Consider the following 21,270-nt stretch of genomic DNA (forward strand, 5'->3'; position numbering starts at 1 on the left):
AAATAATAAAATGATATGATTTCACAGTGAGTGCAAATAAATCAAATATATTAAATCTATAAAAAAAAAAAAAACCAAATTTTCCGAAACGTTGGTGGGTGTTTTTAACTAAAACAGCAGTAATCAAAAACGAAATCACATGATAATTTTTCGCATTTTTAATGAACCCAGACCAGAGTTCCAACACCATTTTGATTTATTTTTTTTTTATTTTTTTGCAGTTTAGCAATGTGAAACGACATCATCAATGTTGATATTTTGAATTCCAGGATTGCAACAAACTCCGAGATTTTCACATAGAAATCGACCCGGAAACAAAATTCTTTCGAAATGAATCTGAATATTTAAATAGTTTATATTAGTATTTAAAAAATATCTTTTTTGACTTATATAACTTACATAATCATTATTTTCGTCTAATATATCCAATAGAGTTATGAAATTCATCATATTAGGTATACATTCTGATTGTTCGATAATTCTTGATTTCCATTCTGAGGTTGAAATCATTTCTAAAGGTAATTGTAATTCATTATTATTATTATTATTATTATTTGTAGTTATATTATTATTATTATTTTTAGTTGTTTTAAGTTCTTTAAAAAGGTTCAAAAGTGAAATTGATTGATTATGATACAGGTAGTATTGAATATTGTTTGTTGTTTGTTGTTGTAGTTGTGATTTCATTAGATTGTTGGTGAAAGACTGTATAAAACTATCTATTGGTGTAATATCAGTGTGGATTCGTTGAGGTAGACTTGGATAACATTTGATTGCTATCGAAGAGTGTAAGAGTCTACTAAGGTAGTTGGTTGAACTTGGTGATTTCGAACATATCATAGCTGGTCTATGTATATGAGTATTGAAGTTGTTACTTCGACACTCTGATATCGAAAGCGTTGTCTCTAGAATATATTCGTTGATCCACTTTGTCTGTGCATATGCACCATAGATTATATTACTATCATGATGCTGAAAGACACTCTCATTGTTGTAAATAGTGACAAAGGTGTTGTTATTGTTGTTGTTACTGTTATCACACCACTTATCACTGTTGGAAAGTAATACAGATAGAGTAGATAAATAGTGGAATTGCTTAAGTTGACTACATTGCTGTAATAACTTTAGTAGATTTAGCAAACCTACTACGTTTTCGTTCACCATTTGTTGGAATGAATAGTTCATATGCACAGTGGCAGCACTGTGAATAACAATGGTAACAGATTTGACAATGTCATTTAAAATGGATGGATCTATTCCTATATAACTATTACTATTACTATTTTCACTGGCTAAGAGATCACCAGTAACTAGTATGACTCTCGACTTTAACTGATTGGCAATTGGATCGTTAAGATAATCAATTTGATTGTATATAGTAGAGATTGCAGATTCTCTATTCCTAACCAATAAATAAATATCATAATCTTTATATTCTTCACTCTTTAGGATATCTAATAATATATGTGATCCTATTTGTTATTTTTAAACTATTAGTAAATAATGTTATTATTAAAATTAAATATATTATAAGCAGCATACCTAGATTGCCAGTTGATCCAGTAAGTAGTATACTATTCTTATTATTACTACTACTATTGCTATTATTACTGTTTGCTTTAAGTGTTGTTGTTGTTTCTGTTGTTAGATAATTGTTTATCAATTGGTCTGCAATCTTTTTAAGATTTAAAACAGATTGCTCTACTTCACTATTATTGTTTGTGTTTGTACTTTTGTTGTCATTTTGATGATGATGTTGTAATGATTTAGCTATTCTCTGAATTGTTCTTTCTCTATATATTACTATTGGTGTTATATGTATTCCATGTGATCTTGCCAATTGAATAAACCTAATGGAACCAATTGAATTCAATCCATAATCCGATATAAGATCTGCATTTACATCGATACTATTTGTTGTAAGAACAGCTGACAACATAATCTGTAACAATGATTCAATAGTTTCGCTATTATTATTTGTTGATGTTGTTGATGATATATCCTCTGGTAGAGGCAATTTTGATCTATCTATCTTCTCGTTTGAATTGATAGGAAAACCCTGCTTCATTATAACATAATGTGATGGAATCATATACTTTGGTAATCGGACTGCCAGGAACTTGTTAACTATCGATTTAATATCATTGTTATTATACTCTTGATTGTGAATATTGGCTTGACATATTGGTATATCTTTCATTGTGATGTAGGCAACCATTATCTTATCACCACTGTTCGGTAGTTGTTTAATATCAACGATAGCTTGTTGTACCAATGGATAGAGTTCAATCGATCGAGATATCTCATCCAATTCTATCCTCTGACCGTTGAACTTTACTTGATTATCTATTCTACCTCTAAACTCTATGGTTCCATCACTGAGCATTCTTCCCCAATCGCCTGTTCTGAACGTCTTTACACCGGTGACGCTATCCACTGTGAATCTCTCAGCAGTCAATTCGTCAAGTCCACGATAAGCACGTGCAACACCTATTCCTGAGATATAAATCTCACCTTCCTCACCGACTTGACCAACTGAAACACGTGATTGTTGTGAAGTCACCAAATAGATATCGGTATTTGCAATCGGATTGCCAATACTATTGGTATTTGGTAGTTGTTGATTAACTGCGTGTGACTTTGGGAAGATTAAGAGTGAACTGCAAACAGTTGCTTCTGTAGGACCGTATACACTGACCAATCTTACAAACTTGATCCAATCGCTTATCACACTGGTTGGACATACTTCCCCTCCCACTACAATGGTTTCCAGTGACTGTGGAACAATCGAATCGATTTCACTTAGTTGAATTTGCGATATGAATGAAGGTGCCAACATAACGGTGGTGACTCGATTGCATCCGAGATAGTCAAAGAAATACTTTGGCGATGCTCTTACAATGGCGGATTGCTCGACAGACTCTGCAATTACCAGAGTACTACCGGAGAGAAGTGAACATCCAATCTCTGACAGACTGGCATCGAAACAAACAGGCAGTGATTGAAGTATTCTCGTATGATTGCCTCTCATTTGAAATGCATCTATTTGACACTCCAGAAAATTAACAATTCCAGCATGATTGACTTCCACTCCTTTTGGTTTTCCAGTTGATCCAGAAGTATAAATTAAATATCTAGATCGTTAATAAGTTAGTTAATTTAAAATTAGACAAATAATAATAATAATTAATACATACGCAAGATCATCTGAATTATTATTTAATGGTTGGAAACAAATATTATTATCATTATTATAACTTAAACTACTATCCAAATGATTATCTATTAAACAATCTATACAATGATGATGTGAATCTGAAACACTACTATTACAATCGTTGAAATAATTATGTTGTTGATGTTGTGTTATTATTAGTGAACAATCTGAATTCTCTATCATGTATAATAATCTTTCTTTTGGGAATGATAGATCCAAAGGTAGATAAACATAACCAGCCTTGAAAATAGCAAGTATAGAAATGATTAATTGATAAGAATGTTGTGCTAATACACCTATTACTATAACTTTTTTACTCTTTATATTATTATTGCCATTGCTATTGTTAACAATATTAATCAGAGATTGTGCAACTAAATCAGATAGCCTATCAAGTTGATCAAATGTTAAATGACTAACCAATAAACTACTACTCTGTGAATTCGATTTACTACAACTGTTTTCATCTACATATTCTTTATTAAACTTTGCAATCTCTATTGCATTAATATTTGAATATAATCTAACAACTTCTTTAAACACACTTATAAATGATTTATACATGAAATATCTGATGAAATGATCAACAATCAACACACAATCAAATTCAATACAAAAAAAATGGTGTTAACCAAATAAAGACAAGTGATCACACATGGTCATAGTTTTTTTTTTGTTTGTAATTATAATTTATTTTTAGCGATAAAATGAGAAAAAAAAAGGTTATTGATTATTTAATTCAATAGTTGTAAATTTGTATTCTGTGTTTTGTTTATGTGTATTGATTTGGTTTTAGGTGTTTAATTTAATTTTGAGCAAACAGCCTTGGTGAAATCGGCGGTACCAGCGTTACCACCCAAATCCTTGGTGGTGAATTTACCTTCAGAGATGGTGGTGAGGACAGCCTTTTCGATCTTTTGGGCATGTTCGTTCAATCCGAGATGACGGAGCATCATGATACCTGACAAGAGGAGGGCAGTTGGGTTAGCCTTACCTTGACCGGCAATATCTGGGGCGGTACCGTGGACGGCCTCAAAGATGGCAGTACCATTCTCACCGATGTTACCGGATGGTGTCAAACCGAGACCACCAATCAAACCGGCACACAAATCACTGACAATATCACCATACAAATTTGGAAGAACCATAACGTCCAAACGTGATGGATTCAATACCAACTTTGAAATTTAAATGAAAACAATTGTTATATAAGTATAAATGAATTGTAATTTGTTAATATTTTTGTTGTTTGTTACTACTTACTTGCATACAATTGTTATCGACAACCATTTCTTCATATTTAATTGATGGGTAACGAGTTGAGACCTCTCTGCAAGTCTTGACAAAGAGACCATCGGATTGTTTCATGATGTTGGCCTTGTGGACACAGGTAACTCTGTTTCTACCGTTAGCCAAGGCATATTGGAAAGCATAGTTTGCAACTCTTGCTGAAGCTTCCTTTGTGATGACTTTAATACTTTGGGCAACACCCTTAACTGGCTATTATTATTATTTTAAAAATACATATATCAAAATCAATATTTAAATTCTCTATTCTAAATAACCATCATGGTTTTAAATCATTTGAGTTGTTGTTGTTGTTGTTGTTTGAAGAAAGAATAAAGAAAAAAAACAAAACAATATTGAAAGAAATTTAAGTGTAGTAATAAAATTAATTACAAAACAACCCTCTTCTTTTTCTTCTTTCTATTTGTTTTTTTTTCTGTTTGTTTCTTTTCTTTTCTTTTCTTTCTTCTGCTGGTTGCTCTACAACTCTTAAATAATCAAACCCTGTAATATAATATTAAAGTTACTTACCATGTTTTCAATACCTGAATATTCACCCTCGGTGTTTTCTCTGATTACGACGGTGTCGACATCATCGTAACGGGTCTTGAAACCTGGGATTGAGAGACATGGACGTACGTTGGCGTACAAGTTGAATGTCTTACGGAGGGCCAAGTTGAGTGATTGATGACCAGTACCGATTGGGGTACCCAATGGACCCTTCAAACCGACCTTGTTTCTCTTGATCGACTCGATAATCTCTGTTGAAACACCAGTTTGGGCGTTGACATTGACTTCTTCCCATTCAATTGGTGCCTTGGCAGCCGAGAAAATAGTCTTGACAGCCTCTGCAATCTCTGGTCCAATACCATCACCTGGAATCAATGTGACTCTAGTGTTCTGTATTTATTTCATCAAATCCAAAAGCATATTTCCAAAATAAGACAAAATCCAATCATTAAAATCCAATCCCAATGTAAAAAATAGATATAAAAAAATGAGAATAATATTAATATTATTTTTTCTAATCTAATTAATTTTGTTTGTTTTTTTTTTTTTTTGAATAACTGATAAAATGTTGAAAGATATCTCTGATTATATTATTATTTATTGATTGATTGATTTATATTATTGTTTGCTTTCTATTTTTATTTCTTGTATTGTGAGATATCATGTGATTTTGAATATAGATCGTTGATTACATACGGCGGTGGTAGAGTATGATCTCAAAGCAACCTTTGACAATGATTGAATAGTTGAGAATTTGAACATTGTTAACTAACTAGTTCTATAAGATAATATATCTTTATTATATATGATATTAATCGAGAAAGTAGGAGTCCAAACAAGAAAATGTAGTGAAAAAAAAAAATAGTCAATGACCAAAAAAAAATCAAAATCAAAAAAAAAAAAAAAAAAAATTCAAAAATTTTCGTTTTTCAAAAATGAATTCGTTTGAATGATGAAAATTTAACACCATCATTTTTGATCCTAAATTAAACTGACCCTTTTTTCAACACTATTTAATTTAATTCAAATTTATGATGCATGAATAACAGTAATAGTTATATCAACAACAACAACAACAACGAAAATATTAACAACTATATTAGCAATAACAACAACAATAATATAAACAGTTATGCTAATTCTAGAAATAAGAGACTAAATGATGATCATTGGTCTTCTGATGACGTTAAATCATACAGCAATAACAACAACAACAACACCGACAGTAATAAAATACTCATTCTCAATGAGTATCATGTAAATAGCCTAAAGAAACAGAGAGTTGGCTATGCACAAACAGACAACGATGTCAATTGTCAAGTTATTTTAAGTGGTAAGAAAAAAATAGATACTTTAAATATTTATTTTTGTTTGGGTGAATGATAATTTAAATATTTAATCAAAGAGAGGTGAATATAATATTTCTAATCTATTCTATTGCATCCCTTTTTCTACAGATACGTTGACAACATCATCACCATCGCAATCGCCATCCTCAACAATGACATCTAGCTCTATCAATAGACAACAGAGTAATCTCTCTTTTGGACATCATCATGAGCTGATATTAGATCGACCACAAACCAGCAACAACACCAACAATCGACCACCACCACTTCCACCACCACCTTCCTTTTTGAAAAGAGCAGCACTCAAACATTAATATTTTATTATAATAAATGTAAAAAAAAGCTGATAATTATCAAAGATTGATTGGTTTTTATTTTAATTATTAACTTTTTTTTATTCTTGATTGTCAATGGATTATTTATTTGTTAAAGTGAGTTAGTCTAGTATCTACCTTCAGATTGTTGTCTTAGATCCTGGTATTCTAGAGAACCTAGTCTAGCAGTAAAACTTTCTTTGCTATCTACAACTGTAGTAAGAGGTTTTGCAGGCAATGTCTTACTGTATCCTGCCTCTGCACTTCTGGCACCAGTATTCTCAAATGTATAGTCTCTGACGAACGGTCCCGAAATAGCAATGACCAAAATGTTTTTGGAAAGACAATCGATCGAAATCAGACAATCTTCTTTGGCACAAAGAGCTGGGCAATATCTAATTTCATTATCAGCCAGCAATTTAATGTTCATCAATACAAATACCTGTGCGAACTTGATTGAGGGAGGCTCTTCACTTTGAGGTCGATCCCCTCTTTTAAAAGAAAGTAAACCAATTCCTAATTATAACAATCAGAGTACTCATTAGATTTAAAATAATAATAAATAAATATAATGATTTTGTATACTTACTATCTTTATAAGATTCCATCAATATCTCTAGAGTCCCCATATATGCAGTCCAACCTATATCCATTGTTTTCTGCAATGAATAAACAGAATCATCAATGGTCCAACAGTACTCTAATCCAAAAAACTCTGCCAACTTTTGAATCCAATAACGCACATATCCAACACCAGCTTGTGGTAAAGGTAATCGGATCATGTGCAAGCCACTCCACCGATCAAAATAATTATCCCATTCACTTGGTCTTACTACTAGGACTGTAATATAATCTTGACTGACTACCTTCGATCTATTTAAAAATGCACAATTGGATCTTTGAGTGGATGGTGTGAAAATAACCTTTTTGGTTATCTTTAGGTCGTTCAAACTCTTTTGGCCAACTGGGGTAGACATCATAAAATCAAAGTGATCTAACGTGAAGTGGTTAATTTCTGGATTGCCAGAACTTGTTGGTGGTGGAGAGCTAGTAGCTCTTAGTTCCCCATAGCGAGGCTGCTGATCGTGCTTAGTTTGTGGAGGAGATATCATTCCATTAATCAAAGGAAAACGGTCAGCAGGAAATGATGAGCGACTTATACTCTGGTCATTTACGATTATTGAAGCTATTTCTTTCATCTCCGTATAGTATGAAATGTCATGCGTAATATCTTGAATAAATTTACTTCTATTCATTGATATTTTTTCCACATCTAAATATTCATAAGGACCTTTAAATTTCACATATTCTGAGGGCACTGGATAGGTTTTACCTTTTGAAATCTATTGAGATATTAAAAATTTATTCGGAATAAATATAGTTTATAGTTTAATACATACACTCAGATCCTTCAAAGGGTTTGGGTGTTCCAACAGCTTTTTAATTGCTTTTTCCCATTCTTCTTTAGTTTCTGGTGTACCGGCTGAAGTTGAAGTTTGTGGGAAGTTTGAATGCGAATATTGTGAATAGTTGGAGTTAGCTTGTGGGGAGTTTGAAGGCGAATATTGTGAATAGTTGGGGTTGGTTTGTGGGGAGTTTGAAGGTGAATATTGTGAATAGTTGGGGCTAGTTTGGTGGGAAGTTTGAAGGCGAAGATTGTGAATAGTTGGGGTTAGCTTGTGGGAAGTTTGAATGCGAAATATTGTGAATAGTTGGGGCTAGTTTGTAGGAAGTTTGAAGGCGGATATTGTGAATAGTTGGGGTTAGCTTGTGGGAAGTTTGAATGCGAATATTGGGAATAGTTGGGGCTAGTTTGTGGGAAGTTTGAAGGCGGATATTGTGAATAGTTGGGGCTAGTTTGTGGGAAGTTTGAAGGCGAAGATTGTGAATAGTTGGGGCTAGCTTGTTGGAAGTTTGAATGCGAATATTGTGAATAGTTGGGGCTAGTTTGTGGGGAGTTTAAAGGCATATATGTTAAATAGGGGGAGAAAGAAGTTGTAGTAGTTGAAGTAGCTGGACTAACAGGTGTTGTGGATTGTAAACTGATCGTTGAGAGTGCACTACACAATTCATTCTCAACATTTGGTTTTACAGCTCCTTGCTCCTGTGATGAGAAGGCTGAGTTTTTTGTAATCATTTTATTCAAATAAAATATATGAGAATAATAAATGAAATAAAACAATTGTGATTTTGGATAAAAAGAAATGGTTAAAAAATCAATTGATTTAGCTTTTAAAGAGATTTTTAGACTGAGAACCAACTTGTCAACTCAGTTTAAGAAAGATATTAAAATCAAGTGGATTTTTAATTTATTTTTAAAATGAATTTATTTCGGCTAGATATAAACATCTCTATAAAAATTTTCAAAAAACATCTTTCCCCAACAAATCTTGAGTAGCCCTATCTCAAACAACTTAATTGTTGATTAGCAAATGTTTAATTCCATTCATTGACAGATGGAAAAAATTAAAATTTGGGGTCAACCACACATATTTTTTTTAATTTGTAGAAGCAACAAATGGACAAACTACAAATTTTTTTTAAAAAAAAAAATTAATTGCGAATATCCAAATCCATTAAACGTACATCACAACAGTTTGTTAAGTTTAGAAAAAAATACTAAGTTTTATTTTATTTATTTACAAAAATTAGAAATCTGTCAACTTTGAGTGGAAATCCATGATTGTTGTATAGATTTGATCGATTTCCTTATCACTTTTACATCTTAACAGATACATATAGATTGCTGTGGAGTAGACGGTTGCCTTTTCGATTTTGAGGTTGATTACCTTTTTGAGTTGCACGATCTTGTCTTCGGTGGGTAGCGGTGTTTCCGAGTTGAATTTGAATTGCGGTTTCTTGAGTAGCTCTGACATGCACTCAAAGTTCTCTTGTGTCGATCTGATAGCATCGCCACATAACAAGAGGAAATCCAGCTGCACTTCGGGATCATTCACTTTGTTCTGGATGCGATCGATTGCATACTTGAGATCGTTCTTTATGAATTCCAAGGCTGCTTGCTTCTGATTGGTGGAGCTCATCTTTGCTTGCTTCAAACCATTACCACGCGATTGATTCGTTGGATTACCGTTGCTGTTGTTGTTGTTGGCACCTCCACCGCCTGCTCCTCCGCTCCTGCTAATTCTAATCTTTGAAAAGATATCGTTGAGTGAGAGATAACTAATGGAACCGAAACTGACACCGTCTCTAGTTTGAATCTGTTTGGCTTTGCCTTGCGCAGAGGTGTTGGTGTTGGAAGTCTGTAGGTAGTTGTGATCCTCGACACGTCTTGTGAGGTAGTTGATAATGGTTTGAGAGCACTTGTTGGCGAGTAGTGTTTTGTCCTCGAGTGGATTACCGAATATCTGAATCTCAGTGATGCAACTGCAGCAGCCGAGTGAGAGTGGCAACGTTCTGAGAAGGTTGTGTGATATGTCCAGGTGAGTGAGTCGCTCTAGTTTGCCAATGGAGATCGGTATCTCTTCGATGCGATTGTTCGATAGCTTTAGGACGAGCAGACTGGTGAGGTTACCCAACTCAATTGGAAGTGTCTGGAGTGCGCAGAACGAAACCTGAAGAAACTCTAGATTCGCGAGTGAGGTTATAGACGAAGACAGCGAAGACAACTGTGAATTCCTGCAGAGTCTAATATGCTTGAGTTGGAGATTAGTCTTGAATGCATTCTGCGATATACTTTGAATTTGATTGTTTTGTAGATCGAGTATTTGGATGTTTGGAAACAGAGTAAAGTCAGTGTCACCAATCGACTTTATCTTGCAGTTTGAGAGGATCAACTGACTTAGATTCTTCATCCACAACAATGGATCGACAATCTTTGGTGGCAATGATATTGATGGTAATGCCAAGTTATTATTGCTATTGTTATTGGCAGCGGACAATGAAAGTAGTGTAGTTAAAAGGGGTGAAGATGTAATGGGTGAAGAGTGTTGTGAGTTTGAAAATATTTTCGGTGATGAATTACCACTATTACTAGTTTGGTGTGGTGAGTGTTCAGATGTTGCTGTTAATGTTGTTGATGTGGTTGTTGTTGTCGTTGTTGATACCAATGTTAATTTGGTATTTCCACCACCAATTGAATTCAATTGGAGTGTCAATGGAGGTGTGGACGATGTTAGGTGTGGAGACGAACATCCACTTAGCAGTGGTGAGTTAAAGTTGACCTCGAGTGAAACAATGTTATTGTGAGACAAATTCAATACTCTTAGACAACTGAAAGATTGTGGAAGTGCAAACAACAGCGATTCAATCTGATTGTTTTGTAAATTCAGTTCGACAATAGGATCGACGCAATCCGCCAGGAATCTTGGAACTCTTTTCAGCTGTTTGCCACTGAGATCCAATATTCCCTTGAATTCAATGTCATCGATCATATTATTGATTTTAGTTGAAACTGATTTTGGTCTACCACCACCGCCGCCATTGTTAATCACTTCATTATTATTGTTGTTGGTAATAATTTGATGAACATCCATTATTTATTATATTTATTATTTTTTTTGGAGGATAATATTAAAGTAATAACAATAAATGGTTTGTTATTATATATTTGTTTTGGTTTGGTTTGGATGTTTGTTTGTATAATATAGTAATAAAAAACAAAGACTACGAATAACTAACAAAACTATTTTATTATGTGTTCAAACAAACAATATAAAGAAAAACAACTGCAACTACAACTACTACGATGTGTTTTATTTATTTATTTTGTTTGTTGTTGTTTATTTTTTATTTTTGTTTGTTTGGTTATTAATTAAAATAAAATTACATACCTAAATTGCAGTGTTGTTTAAAATTCAATTAAAGATCAGGTGATTGATTGAATTGATGCTTTGTTACTTTACTTTAGTGAATGAATGAATGAATTGCTCACACAAATGACACCGCTGTGTTAATAAAGTAAAGTGGAATAGAGTGGTGATGATATGCTACAGGGTTGCTGGCACAGAGTTTGAACAATACAATATTGTATGTACTATAGAGTGTGTTTTCTATCTATCAACAAACAAAAACACCCAAAAAAAATATTGTTCTAAATCTGTTTGACTTGATTGATTGATTGATTGATGATTTAATAGGTTTTAAATTTAATATAAAAATATTGACATTGATGGTGTTTGTGTGTTTGTGTGTGCGTGTGTTAATATTTTATTTTTTAATTCACTTATTCTCCAACTCATAGCGCCAATCAAAATGTTAAAGTGTGAATGAAAAACAATAAATTTTTTGGAAAAAGTTAAATGAAATGACCCATTAAGATGGAATTGATGTTATAAAAGTTTTGTGGTTTCTTCTAAAAATATACTTTCAACAAGTTATATATATAACTTGGCACATGATTTAAAAATACATTAAATTAATTGAAAAAAATAAAATAAACACAAGAAATTAATTTAAATTAAAAAAGATTAAAATTATGATAATTTCAATCCTTATTCCAAATTATTATTTATTAATAAAATTTATAAGTTTGAATCTAAGAATTCAAGTTAAATGAATTAAAAATAATAGTTCCATTTTAAAGTTCGTTTGATTTTCAACAACAACAAACATTATCATGATGTCGTTAGAAATTTTAAAATTTAACTAAAATTTCATTTAATTTTTTTTTTTGAATATTTTTATTTGATTTATTCAAATGTCATTATCATTATTATGTTATGTTTTGTTTGGACTGAATAAAAAAAGAATTGATCTTTTCTTCTTTCCTAGTTTAATTAATTAGAGAGTCAGAGACATCCTTATTTATTTATTATTTCTTTTAATTTTTATTTGCAATTTTTATTTTTAATTTTATTTATTTTTGTTTTTTTTTTTATTTTTAATTTAAGTAGAAGACAATAATCAATATGAATATATGTGTATATCATCTTAATTTAGCGTCACTCAATAACAACAATTTGAATATATATCAACAGCAACAACTATTACATCTTCAACAGCAACAGCAGCAAAGAATATATTATCAAGAATGTGAGTCTTGTAGGATAGAGCAACAACAACAACAACAACAATATATTCTTCAAACTCAACCGAATACACTTGATAACAACAACAACAACAATAGTAATCATTCACCTCTGTTATTAAGAACAACTTTATCTCCTCAAATTAATTCACTTTCACTTAATGATAATAATAATAATAACAACAATAATATAGATAGTTTTAATAGTAATAATAATAATGTAAATTATAGTTTTAGTAATATTAGCTTAAATAGTGGTGTTAATAATAGTAGTAGTGGTAGTTTATCAACGACAAGTACACAACAACAACAACCTAAATGCTCAACAGAAACAAGAAGTAATAAACAACAGAAACAAGATGATCATATGAACAGTCAAGATAATCAAGATGTATGTTAATTTAAATCGTCAATGCAAAGTTTATTTAAACCTACTTACTGACAACCACTTTATCAGATTTATTATGTATCAGATAAGTTTAATAATATGGAAATGGACGATGAAGATCATATGCCATATATTTGTTGAACAGTAGTCATTCATTTAAATTCAAATGCAACAAATTAAAAAAGAAGAAATGTGATCATCAATAAAACAAAATTATTATTCAAATTATAATTAAGATTATATTTGTATTAACGTTTAACTCCTAATCGATTAACAACAACAACAATTGAATAATATTTGAAATAAACTAATAAACCAGAAAATACAATAAATTTTGTATATATTAAGTTTTATACTTTAGAAGAGACATTTATTGATCAATAAGGAAGACCAAAGATAATTTAGAATCTCAATTTGGTGAAGAACCACTTGGATTTACCGGCCTTGTACCTATTTAGTTTTTAAAAGAATCAATAATATTAATATTTACTCATCTCAAACTTAAATTAAATTCATTTGATGATAACATACTTGTCTTGGAAAATCTTCTTTACAGCGTACTTGGTGTTCAAACGCTTGGCTGGCTTGGCGGTTTCCATGGTGACAGATTCCTTGATACCGTTGAATGAGTTCTCTTCACGGGTCTCGAAATTGTAACTAAATTATTATTATTATTATCATCAAATTATGTTAACATTAATTGCTCTAACTCTTTCATAAACAACATGATCATCCAATTTTCATTATCACTATTTCGCTATAAAAAAACTTGAATGACTCCTGTGTTGTTTTGTTTCTGTTACTGTTTGTGTGGTACATACCGAGTTGGCATGATGTGGTTGTAGTTGACGACCTTGACGAATGGACGGATGGCGATTCTCTTCATGATGACCTTTCTGCTCATCTTTCTGACGATTCTACGTGGGTATTTGTCGATACCAGCGACGAGACAGTGACCATATGGACGCTCCTTGTTTGGCTCATCGAAAGGTAAACTAAAGTCATTTAAATCTCTAATAATAAAATATCGTTGGAAATAAAGATAGATTCACATCATAAAAGCGATATAATGATCATCTATGATAGAGTAGTTTGGAGAGTAAAGATTCGATAGATTCTAGTAGCGCTATACTTAAATTGGTATTTTTAACGACGACAGCTTTACGACCGGCGTACTTTCCGTTCAATAAGATGACTAATCTTCCTTGTTTGATGCTAGTAGTGGTTTAGATAGGTAGTAGTTTAGGTAGTAGGTGGGTAGTAGTATGATGTTAGTAATCTCTTCTTCTTCTTTGTGGATAGTAGTGTAAAAGTAGAGATACATACAACTTTTGCATTCTGTGGGGCGTAGTCTCTGTGGGAATCTAAAGATTGACTAATAGTAGGGAGTAAGAAGTCCTCATGTAACGAGTGGTTTCTGAAGACAGAGGAACTCGCGCAGTGCTGAGAGCGGCTCGCTCACCACACACCACCCACACAGCACCAATTGAAAAAAAAAAATTAATATTTAATTTTTAAAAATGAAATTTTCATTTTTTTCACGAACTTCTTTTAAAAGACGACTAAAGTTCTTATGAATAAGAAATGATGATAATAATAATCGAGTCGATGAATAAAGAAAATAGTATAGTCTAGTTTTGGATCAATTTAAAATTATATATTATATTATATTTTGATTTTATTTATATTTAAATATATTATTATAAAATTATTGTTTTATAATTTGTTTTGATTGTTGTTCTTGTTGTTTTTGTTGTTGTTGTTGTTTAATTTTCTTTGATGTATTATTCTTTTGAAGTTTTGAATCGATAATGGTGTTGCTGTTGGTGTTGTTGGTATTATTGCTATTATTCTTGTTTGCTTCCGATCTTAATTTGTTTTTCTTCAACTTTTTGAAATAGAGATAAAGGAATGTCTGTGGTACGTGTATGTTTGTCATCTTGAGTTTATCGGCAAACTCAATGACCTCTCTTCTGTTTTGACCTTTGATCTGGATGAAATACTTCTCCAACTCCTTGATATACTCTTTGGTGACGATGATTCCACTCTTCTCATACCAAACCTCGACCGTTCTATTCAAGATTGCACCGATCTGATAGCCCAGCGATAACAATCCACCAATAGTCTTTACTGAGATCTCAAAGTTTAATGATGGTCTAGTATTAATAGTTGCATCCATAACCTAAAAACAAATTAATTCATCACGGGAATTATTATTATTAGTATAAAATATACATTTAAACAAACATAATAACAACATACTTCTCTATAGAAATAAATATTGAATTGACCTTTATCAGTACGTCTTATACGAATCCAATTGGTTTTGTCAGCCTGTGAGATACCATCGATAGATTTGGGTGGGTAGAGATACATGTCGGAGAAGATCTTCTTGACTGGTTTGACATCTTTGTTTAGCGATGTCAAGAATTGATCGAAATTCTCTTTGTGTGACTCGTACTTTGCTTTGCAAACATAGGTTGGTTCCACCACCTGACTCATTGGATTGTAAGATGAATGAATCTTTATCTTTGCTTGATCCAAATCTGGTTCTACAAATGCTTTAAACATTGGGAATACTACATTTGTAATTTGTAATAAAACATCCTATAATAATATATTGTTTTTAATATAATTATAATCAGTTTTGAAAAGTTCATATAAAAGTACAATTTGATATGTTTGTTTGTTTGATTGTTTGTTATTTACCTTTGTTGAACTCTTGGCAATAACAATATCTCTCATGATTCTCTTAATTAAATCGAGATGAACACCACCAGTGATTGCAATACTAATATCCAAAAGTGGTCTGATCTTGGCACTCAGTGCATAGGAACCTTCGAGAATCAGCACTTTCGAGGCTGGCAATGTGACTCGTTTGATCTCAACTCTTGCAATACCAGTCTCCTTATGCTTGATAATGGTTGGTAAATCAACTGGTTGATTCTTTTTCAAATTATTAAGTGATTCCTAATAATAATTAAATGTGAATGTGTGTGTGAAAATAAAAATAGAATTAGAATTAGAATTTTCCATATAAATTATTATAATTATTATTATAATTTAGAATAATATGAAATAACCAAAAAAAAAAAAAAACACTACTTACAACAACTTTATCATAATCAATTAAGATTGGATCATCGTAATTGTTATCTTTAACCATTTCTAGTTTGACAAAATCCTGTAGATCGATGACCAATGCGTTGACGAGACCAGAGATCTTTTGGGCGAGTGTCGTCTTACCGGCACCGACTGGACCAGCGATACCAATGACGATTCCACGTTGTGGGTCGGCCTCTGCCAACAACTCGATGGCACGAATCGCATGGAAAAATCCTTGATCGAACGACAATGTATTTGGCACTGTCTTTATCTCATATTGATTGGTCTTTGTGTTCATCTCTACAGTGATATCCAATTCCTCTTCATTCAACTTTTCTCTTGCAATACTAAAATAATAGATAGTTATAGTAATTGGTAATAATTATAAGTAACTTAAATAAATGATCGATATCTAGTTATACATACGATCCATCAGATTCAATATCGGCATCATGCTTTGATTTCTTAACAACAGCGGTTTTGGCGGCAGTGTTAGTAGTATTAGCTACTGTTTGTTCAGATTCTAAAGTTGCACTGGTTGGATTTACAACAAGTAAATGCTGAGTAAGATTTAAAATTCTATTATTAACTTTATCCATATTTTAATAATTATAATATAATAAAGTAAAATAAGAAATAAAACAATCTTTAAGAAAAAAGAAATATAAAAATTATTGTTTTTGATTAACACTTTTTTTCGTTCCATCTTAACCACACTCACATTCAATTCAATCAAAAAAAAAAAAAAAAAAAAAAAAAAAAAAAAAATTTTTAGAAAAATCTAAAAAATTTATATTTGCTTCATTCTTAATTGTTGATTTATGCATGTTATACAAATTTTGTTTTAAATTTTATTTGATAAATTTACATATATTATTTATATATTTATATGATTGGTTTTTTTTTTTAAAAACCATACAAGTAGAGGGAAGGGTTGCATTATTGTAACAAACAATCACCTTTTTTCTCATGAGAACATTCCACTGTTTTTAGTTTGTCTTCTCATTGATCTATCTTCATCTTCGTTGATGCCTTCCCTCTCTTTCTTTTCGTGCTCTGCTAGTATTCTTGAGTATGCATCGTATTCACTGTTGTTTGTTGGTAGTTGGGTTCTACAGTTTGGACAGTTTGAATGCATCTTTAACCATTGTGTTATACAATCTATTGAAATTTAAATAGATAAAGCAAATGTTAATGTTAGAGGTAAGTTTATCAAAGTGTTTGTTAAAAACACATACCAAAGTGATAGTAATGTTTACATGGAAGTTTGATTGCTTCTGTATCAAGTGGGAATTCATTAACACAGATAGTACAATCACCTATTCTCTCTGAGAGTAGAAATAAAAATATGTTAAACAATTGTTAGTTTGATATATTCAATAATATAATATTGTATTTTTTGCTGACAGACAAACCTTTATTTCTTTTAGTAATGATAACTTCTTCAGTAAGTTCTTGGAATTGATATTCAGAGATTGGTGGTGTTGGTGTACTAATAAACATATATTATTAGCTAAGCAAATCTAACTTTATAGTATTAACAACAATAACATGATATATATAATTTGCGACTTACTGCTTCATAATGAATTTTATTCTTTCGATATCCAATTCCTCATGATCGTCTTCACCAATGAATCGAATTCCATTGACGATATTATGAACGTTTTGATCTGACATACTATACTAACTACGATTTACTAATATTATTAAATAAATAAAAACGTATTAAATTATTAAATTATTATTGTAAAAGATTCTTTTTGATTAAAAATTTGGTTCTAAAAAACGATGTAACTTTAAAGAATTAATAAATTCTTTGTGTGAAAAGATGTTGTTTATGAAAACAATCAAATGACTCTCAAAATTATAAGAAGTTAAGAGAACCAAATGAATTCTAGAATGAAATTAATTTTTGAGCAATTTTTGAAATTTTTTTTAATATTTAGTTGCTTTAAAGTTGTGTGTGTTGCTGACTCAACCCAAAATAATTGATACGTGTAATTTTTTGTATAAAAATAGATAAAAAGATAGTTAGTCAAGTAAAGATAAGATAAACAACAATAATTATAAAATTAGATTAGTAACATTTTTTTGTAATAACATAAAATTAAAATTAAAATTAAAATTAAAATAAAATAAATTAAATTAAAATTAAAATAATAATATAATAGAATAGTAATTAATTAAGATGTTGTCAAATAAAATAAATCAAACAACTATTAAAGAGATTGCAAAACAAGCAATAGATTGGTCGTTTGGACATTCTTTGATTTTCGAAAAGAAGAAAACAGATCAAGAGAATGAAGTCGTACCATATCCAATCGTAACACACATTCCAATCTCACTACTACCAAACAGATTCCCAAAGAAACTGTACGGCACTGCAAATTCACTCGCCAAAGATTACAATGAATTGGTACATCAATTAAGTAGAAATTATAATTATATACAAGATACATTGAAAAAGTATGGTGTGATTGACAATCCAAAATAAAATAGATAAGTTTACTAATATATTTTTATATATATATTAGTGTACAAGATAGTTTTACACAATCGCTATTAGAGATTCATAGAGCTGTTAATAAGGAAGGTTTGCGACAAAGCGTTGAACTAGGTATTTTCCGATCGGACTATATGTTACATCAGGCCACTGACAACGAAGAGGATTGGAAGTTGTATCAGGTCGAGTTGAATACTATTTCCTCATCGTTTGGATGTATCTCTACAAAGGTATCGGAGATGCACAAGTTCCTCATTGAATTCTATGGACTTCAATCGCAATACCCACTGGCTAGTCTGCCAGAGAATCATGCCGACGTCGAATTCTGCAAGGCATTCGCCAAGGCATTCGAGTTGTACGGCAAGCAAGATGCCGTTGTAATGATAATAGTACAGCCGGACGAGCGTAACATATGGGATCAGAAAATGATTGGATACACTCTCTGGCAGAATCACAAGATCAGAATGATCCGAAGAACTCTACAGGACATCAATGAGAGAGCTACTCTTCATCCTGAAACAGGTGCACTTTTAATGTATGTTTGTTTTGTTTTGTTTTGTTTTGTTTTGTTTTGTTTTGTATTTAGTTTGTTTAACATGTTATTGACATTCCTTACTTTGCTTTGGTGTTAGCGATGAAATGGAAGTTGCTATTTCATATTATAGAGCTGGATATACACCGAATGACTATCCAAGTCAGAAGGAATGGGATGCAAGATTGTTGGTTGAGAGATCACTCTCGATAAAGTGTCCTTCGATTGCCAATCATCTCGTGGGCGCAAAGAAGATACAGCAGGCCATTGCCAAGACTGGAATTCTCGAGCAGTTGTATCAGCCGAGTGATAGCAGTGCAATTGGTCGTATGCGTGATAGTTTCACTGGATTGTATAGTCTTTCGAAGGAGGATATCGACAGATCGGTTGTTGAGCGAGCAATTCAACATCCTGAGCTCTTTGTTATGAAGCCACAGCGAGAGGGTGGCGGCAACAATATCTATGGCGAGAACGTACGTACTTCACTCCAAACGATGTCCCCCGATGACTTGTCTTCCTACATCCTAATGGATCGTATCGTACCGAAAACCTTTAGCAGCTATATCATTCGTGAGAGAGAACTCCATGAAATCGAAGCACTCTATGAGTTGGGTATATTTGGTTTATATGTAGGGTATGTTATTAACATTATAAATCAATTTCGATAATCATTTAAATAGATACTAACTGGTAAACCATCTTTTTTTTTTCTTTTCAAATAGAAATGGTGATAGAATTGAATACAATGAAAATGGTGGTATTTTATTAAGAACAAAAACATCAACTTCCGATGAGGGTGGTGTAGCTGCAGGTTTCGCAGTTATAGACTCACCTATTTTATTTTAAAATAATTTATAAATAGTTTGAATATAGTGATAGTACAATAATTATCAGCATATTTCTAAATTTAAAATCAGAGAGTCAACACCTTGTACAAATGGTTTCTAGTAATAGTTTAATGTATTTTTAAACTTTTTTTTTTTTTTAGTTTAGTTTAATGTATTTTTATTTATTAAATTCCTACAATTGGTCCCAAGTAGGAATTTAATAAATAATATAAATATTTATCTCAAACTTTTATGTACAAAAATGGGGTTTTTTTTTGTTGTTTGGTATTGACATCAATGGCATTTATAAAACTGATTGATTGTATTGAAAGTAACACTTTATTACTGCTTAACATTTAACTGTGTAAGGGGGATTCTCATCTGTATTACATTGATTAGTGGTGTATACTGTTGGAATACAGTTACCACCATAACAAGTAACAACTTGTGCTTTTCCACCACCGAGACATTGGAAATTGGTACCTGAAGGTTCTTTGTAGCCATTGGTGTAGTACTGAAGGAATGATGTGCCCGTACAGGTATTGGTTTCGGTGTAATAGGTGTAAAATTGAATTGCTTTAGCAGGCATATTATTCTCAGTTGAGAACACTACCGATTGTGGTAGATAAACATATTTAAGTGAGAAATCTTCAACCAAACTATTGAGAGCAAATACATATTGTTGGCCGACACTCTTGCAGCCCTGAGAGTAATAGGTCAGTGTAATATTGTCTTGATTCAAATCGGTCCACAGCAATTGAACGTCCAAATCAGATTCAAACTCCAAGCATTCTCCAAGTGGGAAACTGTAACCTAATCCTTCTGGTGCACTACCACTACCTTTGGCATAGGGTGTTATATTTATAGTTTGAGCAGTACTTAAACTAAACAAGCAAAACAAACTTAATAATAATGATAGAATGAATCTCATCGTTAATTTATATATATGGTTGATATTTGTTGATTAAACAAAGATTTGTAAAAATGATAGTTATTTGTTTAAATAAAATCTTGATGCAACAACTATAGTTATTATGAATTTATAGTAAGATGATAGAACCATTTGAAGATTCTATTTTATAAAATAAATATCTTTTTAAAAAAAAATCAAAAAAAAAGATATTTATAAAAATCAAGAGACTTTTCATTAGTTTTTTACAACTTTTGGAATCATTATCGGCTTTAAGATTCTTGTTCCAAACATCATCTTAATTTAAGTTTTTGTTTGCTGAATAGTGCATACATTAAA

The 21,270-nt window shown here is 31.6% G+C and overlaps 11 protein-coding genes across 11 annotated transcripts; 3 read left to right on the plus strand and 8 right to left on the minus strand.

Annotated features, from left to right (window-relative positions):
• Nucleotides 1-50: 50 nt before the first annotated feature.
• PPL_08951 (uncharacterized protein) lies at nt 51-3,781 on the minus strand (the record flags this gene model as incomplete). Its single annotated transcript, XM_020579750.1, has 4 exons — nt 51-56; nt 400-1,454; nt 1,543-3,134; nt 3,198-3,781. 4 exons carry the CDS (start codon nt 3,779-3,781, stop codon nt 51-53), a joined length of 3,237 nt encoding a protein of 1,078 aa, XP_020430425.1.
• A 236-nt stretch (nt 3,782-4,017) lies between these two features.
• idhA (isocitrate dehydrogenase NAD+) lies at nt 4,018-5,776 on the minus strand (the record flags this gene model as incomplete). Its single annotated transcript, XM_020579751.1, has 4 exons — nt 4,018-4,395; nt 4,481-4,717; nt 5,036-5,404; nt 5,711-5,776. 4 exons carry the CDS (start codon nt 5,774-5,776, stop codon nt 4,018-4,020), a joined length of 1,050 nt encoding a protein of 349 aa, XP_020430426.1.
• Nucleotides 5,777-6,052: 276 nt separating this feature from the next.
• PPL_08953 (uncharacterized protein) lies at nt 6,053-6,677 on the plus strand (the record flags this gene model as incomplete). Its single annotated transcript, XM_020579752.1, has 2 exons — nt 6,053-6,347; nt 6,472-6,677. The coding sequence occupies 2 exons, from the start codon at nt 6,053-6,055 to the stop codon at nt 6,675-6,677; spliced, it is 501 nt and encodes a 166-aa protein (XP_020430427.1).
• A 127-nt stretch (nt 6,678-6,804) lies between these two features.
• Nucleotides 6,805-8,814, minus strand: PPL_08954 (uncharacterized protein; the record flags this gene model as incomplete). The annotated part of the gene is made up of 3 exons (XM_020579753.1): nt 6,805-7,166; nt 7,267-8,020; nt 8,701-8,814. 3 exons carry the CDS (start codon nt 8,812-8,814, stop codon nt 6,805-6,807), a joined length of 1,230 nt encoding a protein of 409 aa, XP_020430428.1.
• Nucleotides 8,815-9,325: 511 nt separating this feature from the next.
• On the minus strand, nt 9,326-11,170 carry PPL_08955 (leucine-rich repeat domain-containing protein; the record flags this gene model as incomplete). Its single annotated transcript, XM_020579754.1, has 1 exon — nt 9,326-11,170. One exon carries the CDS (start codon nt 11,168-11,170, stop codon nt 9,326-9,328), a length of 1,845 nt encoding a protein of 614 aa, XP_020430429.1.
• A 718-nt stretch (nt 11,171-11,888) lies between these two features.
• Nucleotides 11,889-13,192, plus strand: PPL_08956 (uncharacterized protein; the record flags this gene model as incomplete). The annotated part of the gene is given in 4 exon segments (XM_020579755.1): nt 11,889-11,898; nt 12,527-12,556; nt 12,576-13,058; nt 13,137-13,192. The coding sequence occupies 4 exon segments, from the start codon at nt 11,889-11,891 to the stop codon at nt 13,190-13,192; spliced, it is 579 nt and encodes a 192-aa protein (XP_020430430.1).
• A 260-nt stretch (nt 13,193-13,452) lies between these two features.
• rpl27 (S60 ribosomal protein L27) lies at nt 13,453-14,388 on the minus strand (the record flags this gene model as incomplete). The annotated part of the gene is made up of 4 exons (XM_020579756.1): nt 13,453-13,501; nt 13,583-13,708; nt 13,873-14,064; nt 14,378-14,388. The coding sequence occupies 4 exons, from the start codon at nt 14,386-14,388 to the stop codon at nt 13,453-13,455; spliced, it is 378 nt and encodes a 125-aa protein (XP_020430431.1).
• Nucleotides 14,389-14,759: 371 nt separating this feature from the next.
• Nucleotides 14,760-16,755, minus strand: udkD (adenylate cyclase domain-containing protein; the record flags this gene model as incomplete). The annotated part of the gene is made up of 5 exons (XM_020579757.1): nt 14,760-15,233; nt 15,314-15,658; nt 15,761-16,021; nt 16,161-16,503; nt 16,583-16,755. 5 exons carry the CDS (start codon nt 16,753-16,755, stop codon nt 14,760-14,762), a joined length of 1,596 nt encoding a protein of 531 aa, XP_020430432.1.
• A 368-nt stretch (nt 16,756-17,123) lies between these two features.
• Nucleotides 17,124-17,836, minus strand: PPL_08959 (uncharacterized protein; the record flags this gene model as incomplete). Its single annotated transcript, XM_020579758.1, has 4 exons — nt 17,124-17,317; nt 17,395-17,484; nt 17,572-17,648; nt 17,733-17,836. 4 exons carry the CDS (start codon nt 17,834-17,836, stop codon nt 17,124-17,126), a joined length of 465 nt encoding a protein of 154 aa, XP_020430433.1.
• Nucleotides 17,837-18,347: 511 nt separating this feature from the next.
• gshB (glutathione synthetase) lies at nt 18,348-20,192 on the plus strand (the record flags this gene model as incomplete). The annotated part of the gene is made up of 6 exons (XM_020579759.1): nt 18,348-18,625; nt 18,694-19,197; nt 19,328-19,828; nt 19,917-20,013; nt 20,057-20,154; nt 20,183-20,192. 6 exons carry the CDS (start codon nt 18,348-18,350, stop codon nt 20,190-20,192), a joined length of 1,488 nt encoding a protein of 495 aa, XP_020430434.1.
• Nucleotides 20,193-20,370: 178 nt separating this feature from the next.
• On the minus strand, nt 20,371-20,952 carry PPL_08961 (DUF3430 domain-containing protein; the record flags this gene model as incomplete). The annotated part of the gene is made up of 1 exon (XM_020579760.1): nt 20,371-20,952. The coding sequence occupies one exon, from the start codon at nt 20,950-20,952 to the stop codon at nt 20,371-20,373; it is 582 nt and encodes a 193-aa protein (XP_020430435.1).
• Between the last annotated feature and the right edge of the window lie 318 nt (nt 20,953-21,270).

This window comes from Heterostelium album (assembly GCF_000004825.1).
Source record: "Heterostelium album PN500 unplaced genomic scaffold PPL_scaffold9, whole genome shotgun sequence".
Taxonomy (NCBI): domain Eukaryota; phylum Evosea; class Eumycetozoa; order Acytosteliales; family Acytosteliaceae; genus Heterostelium; species Heterostelium album.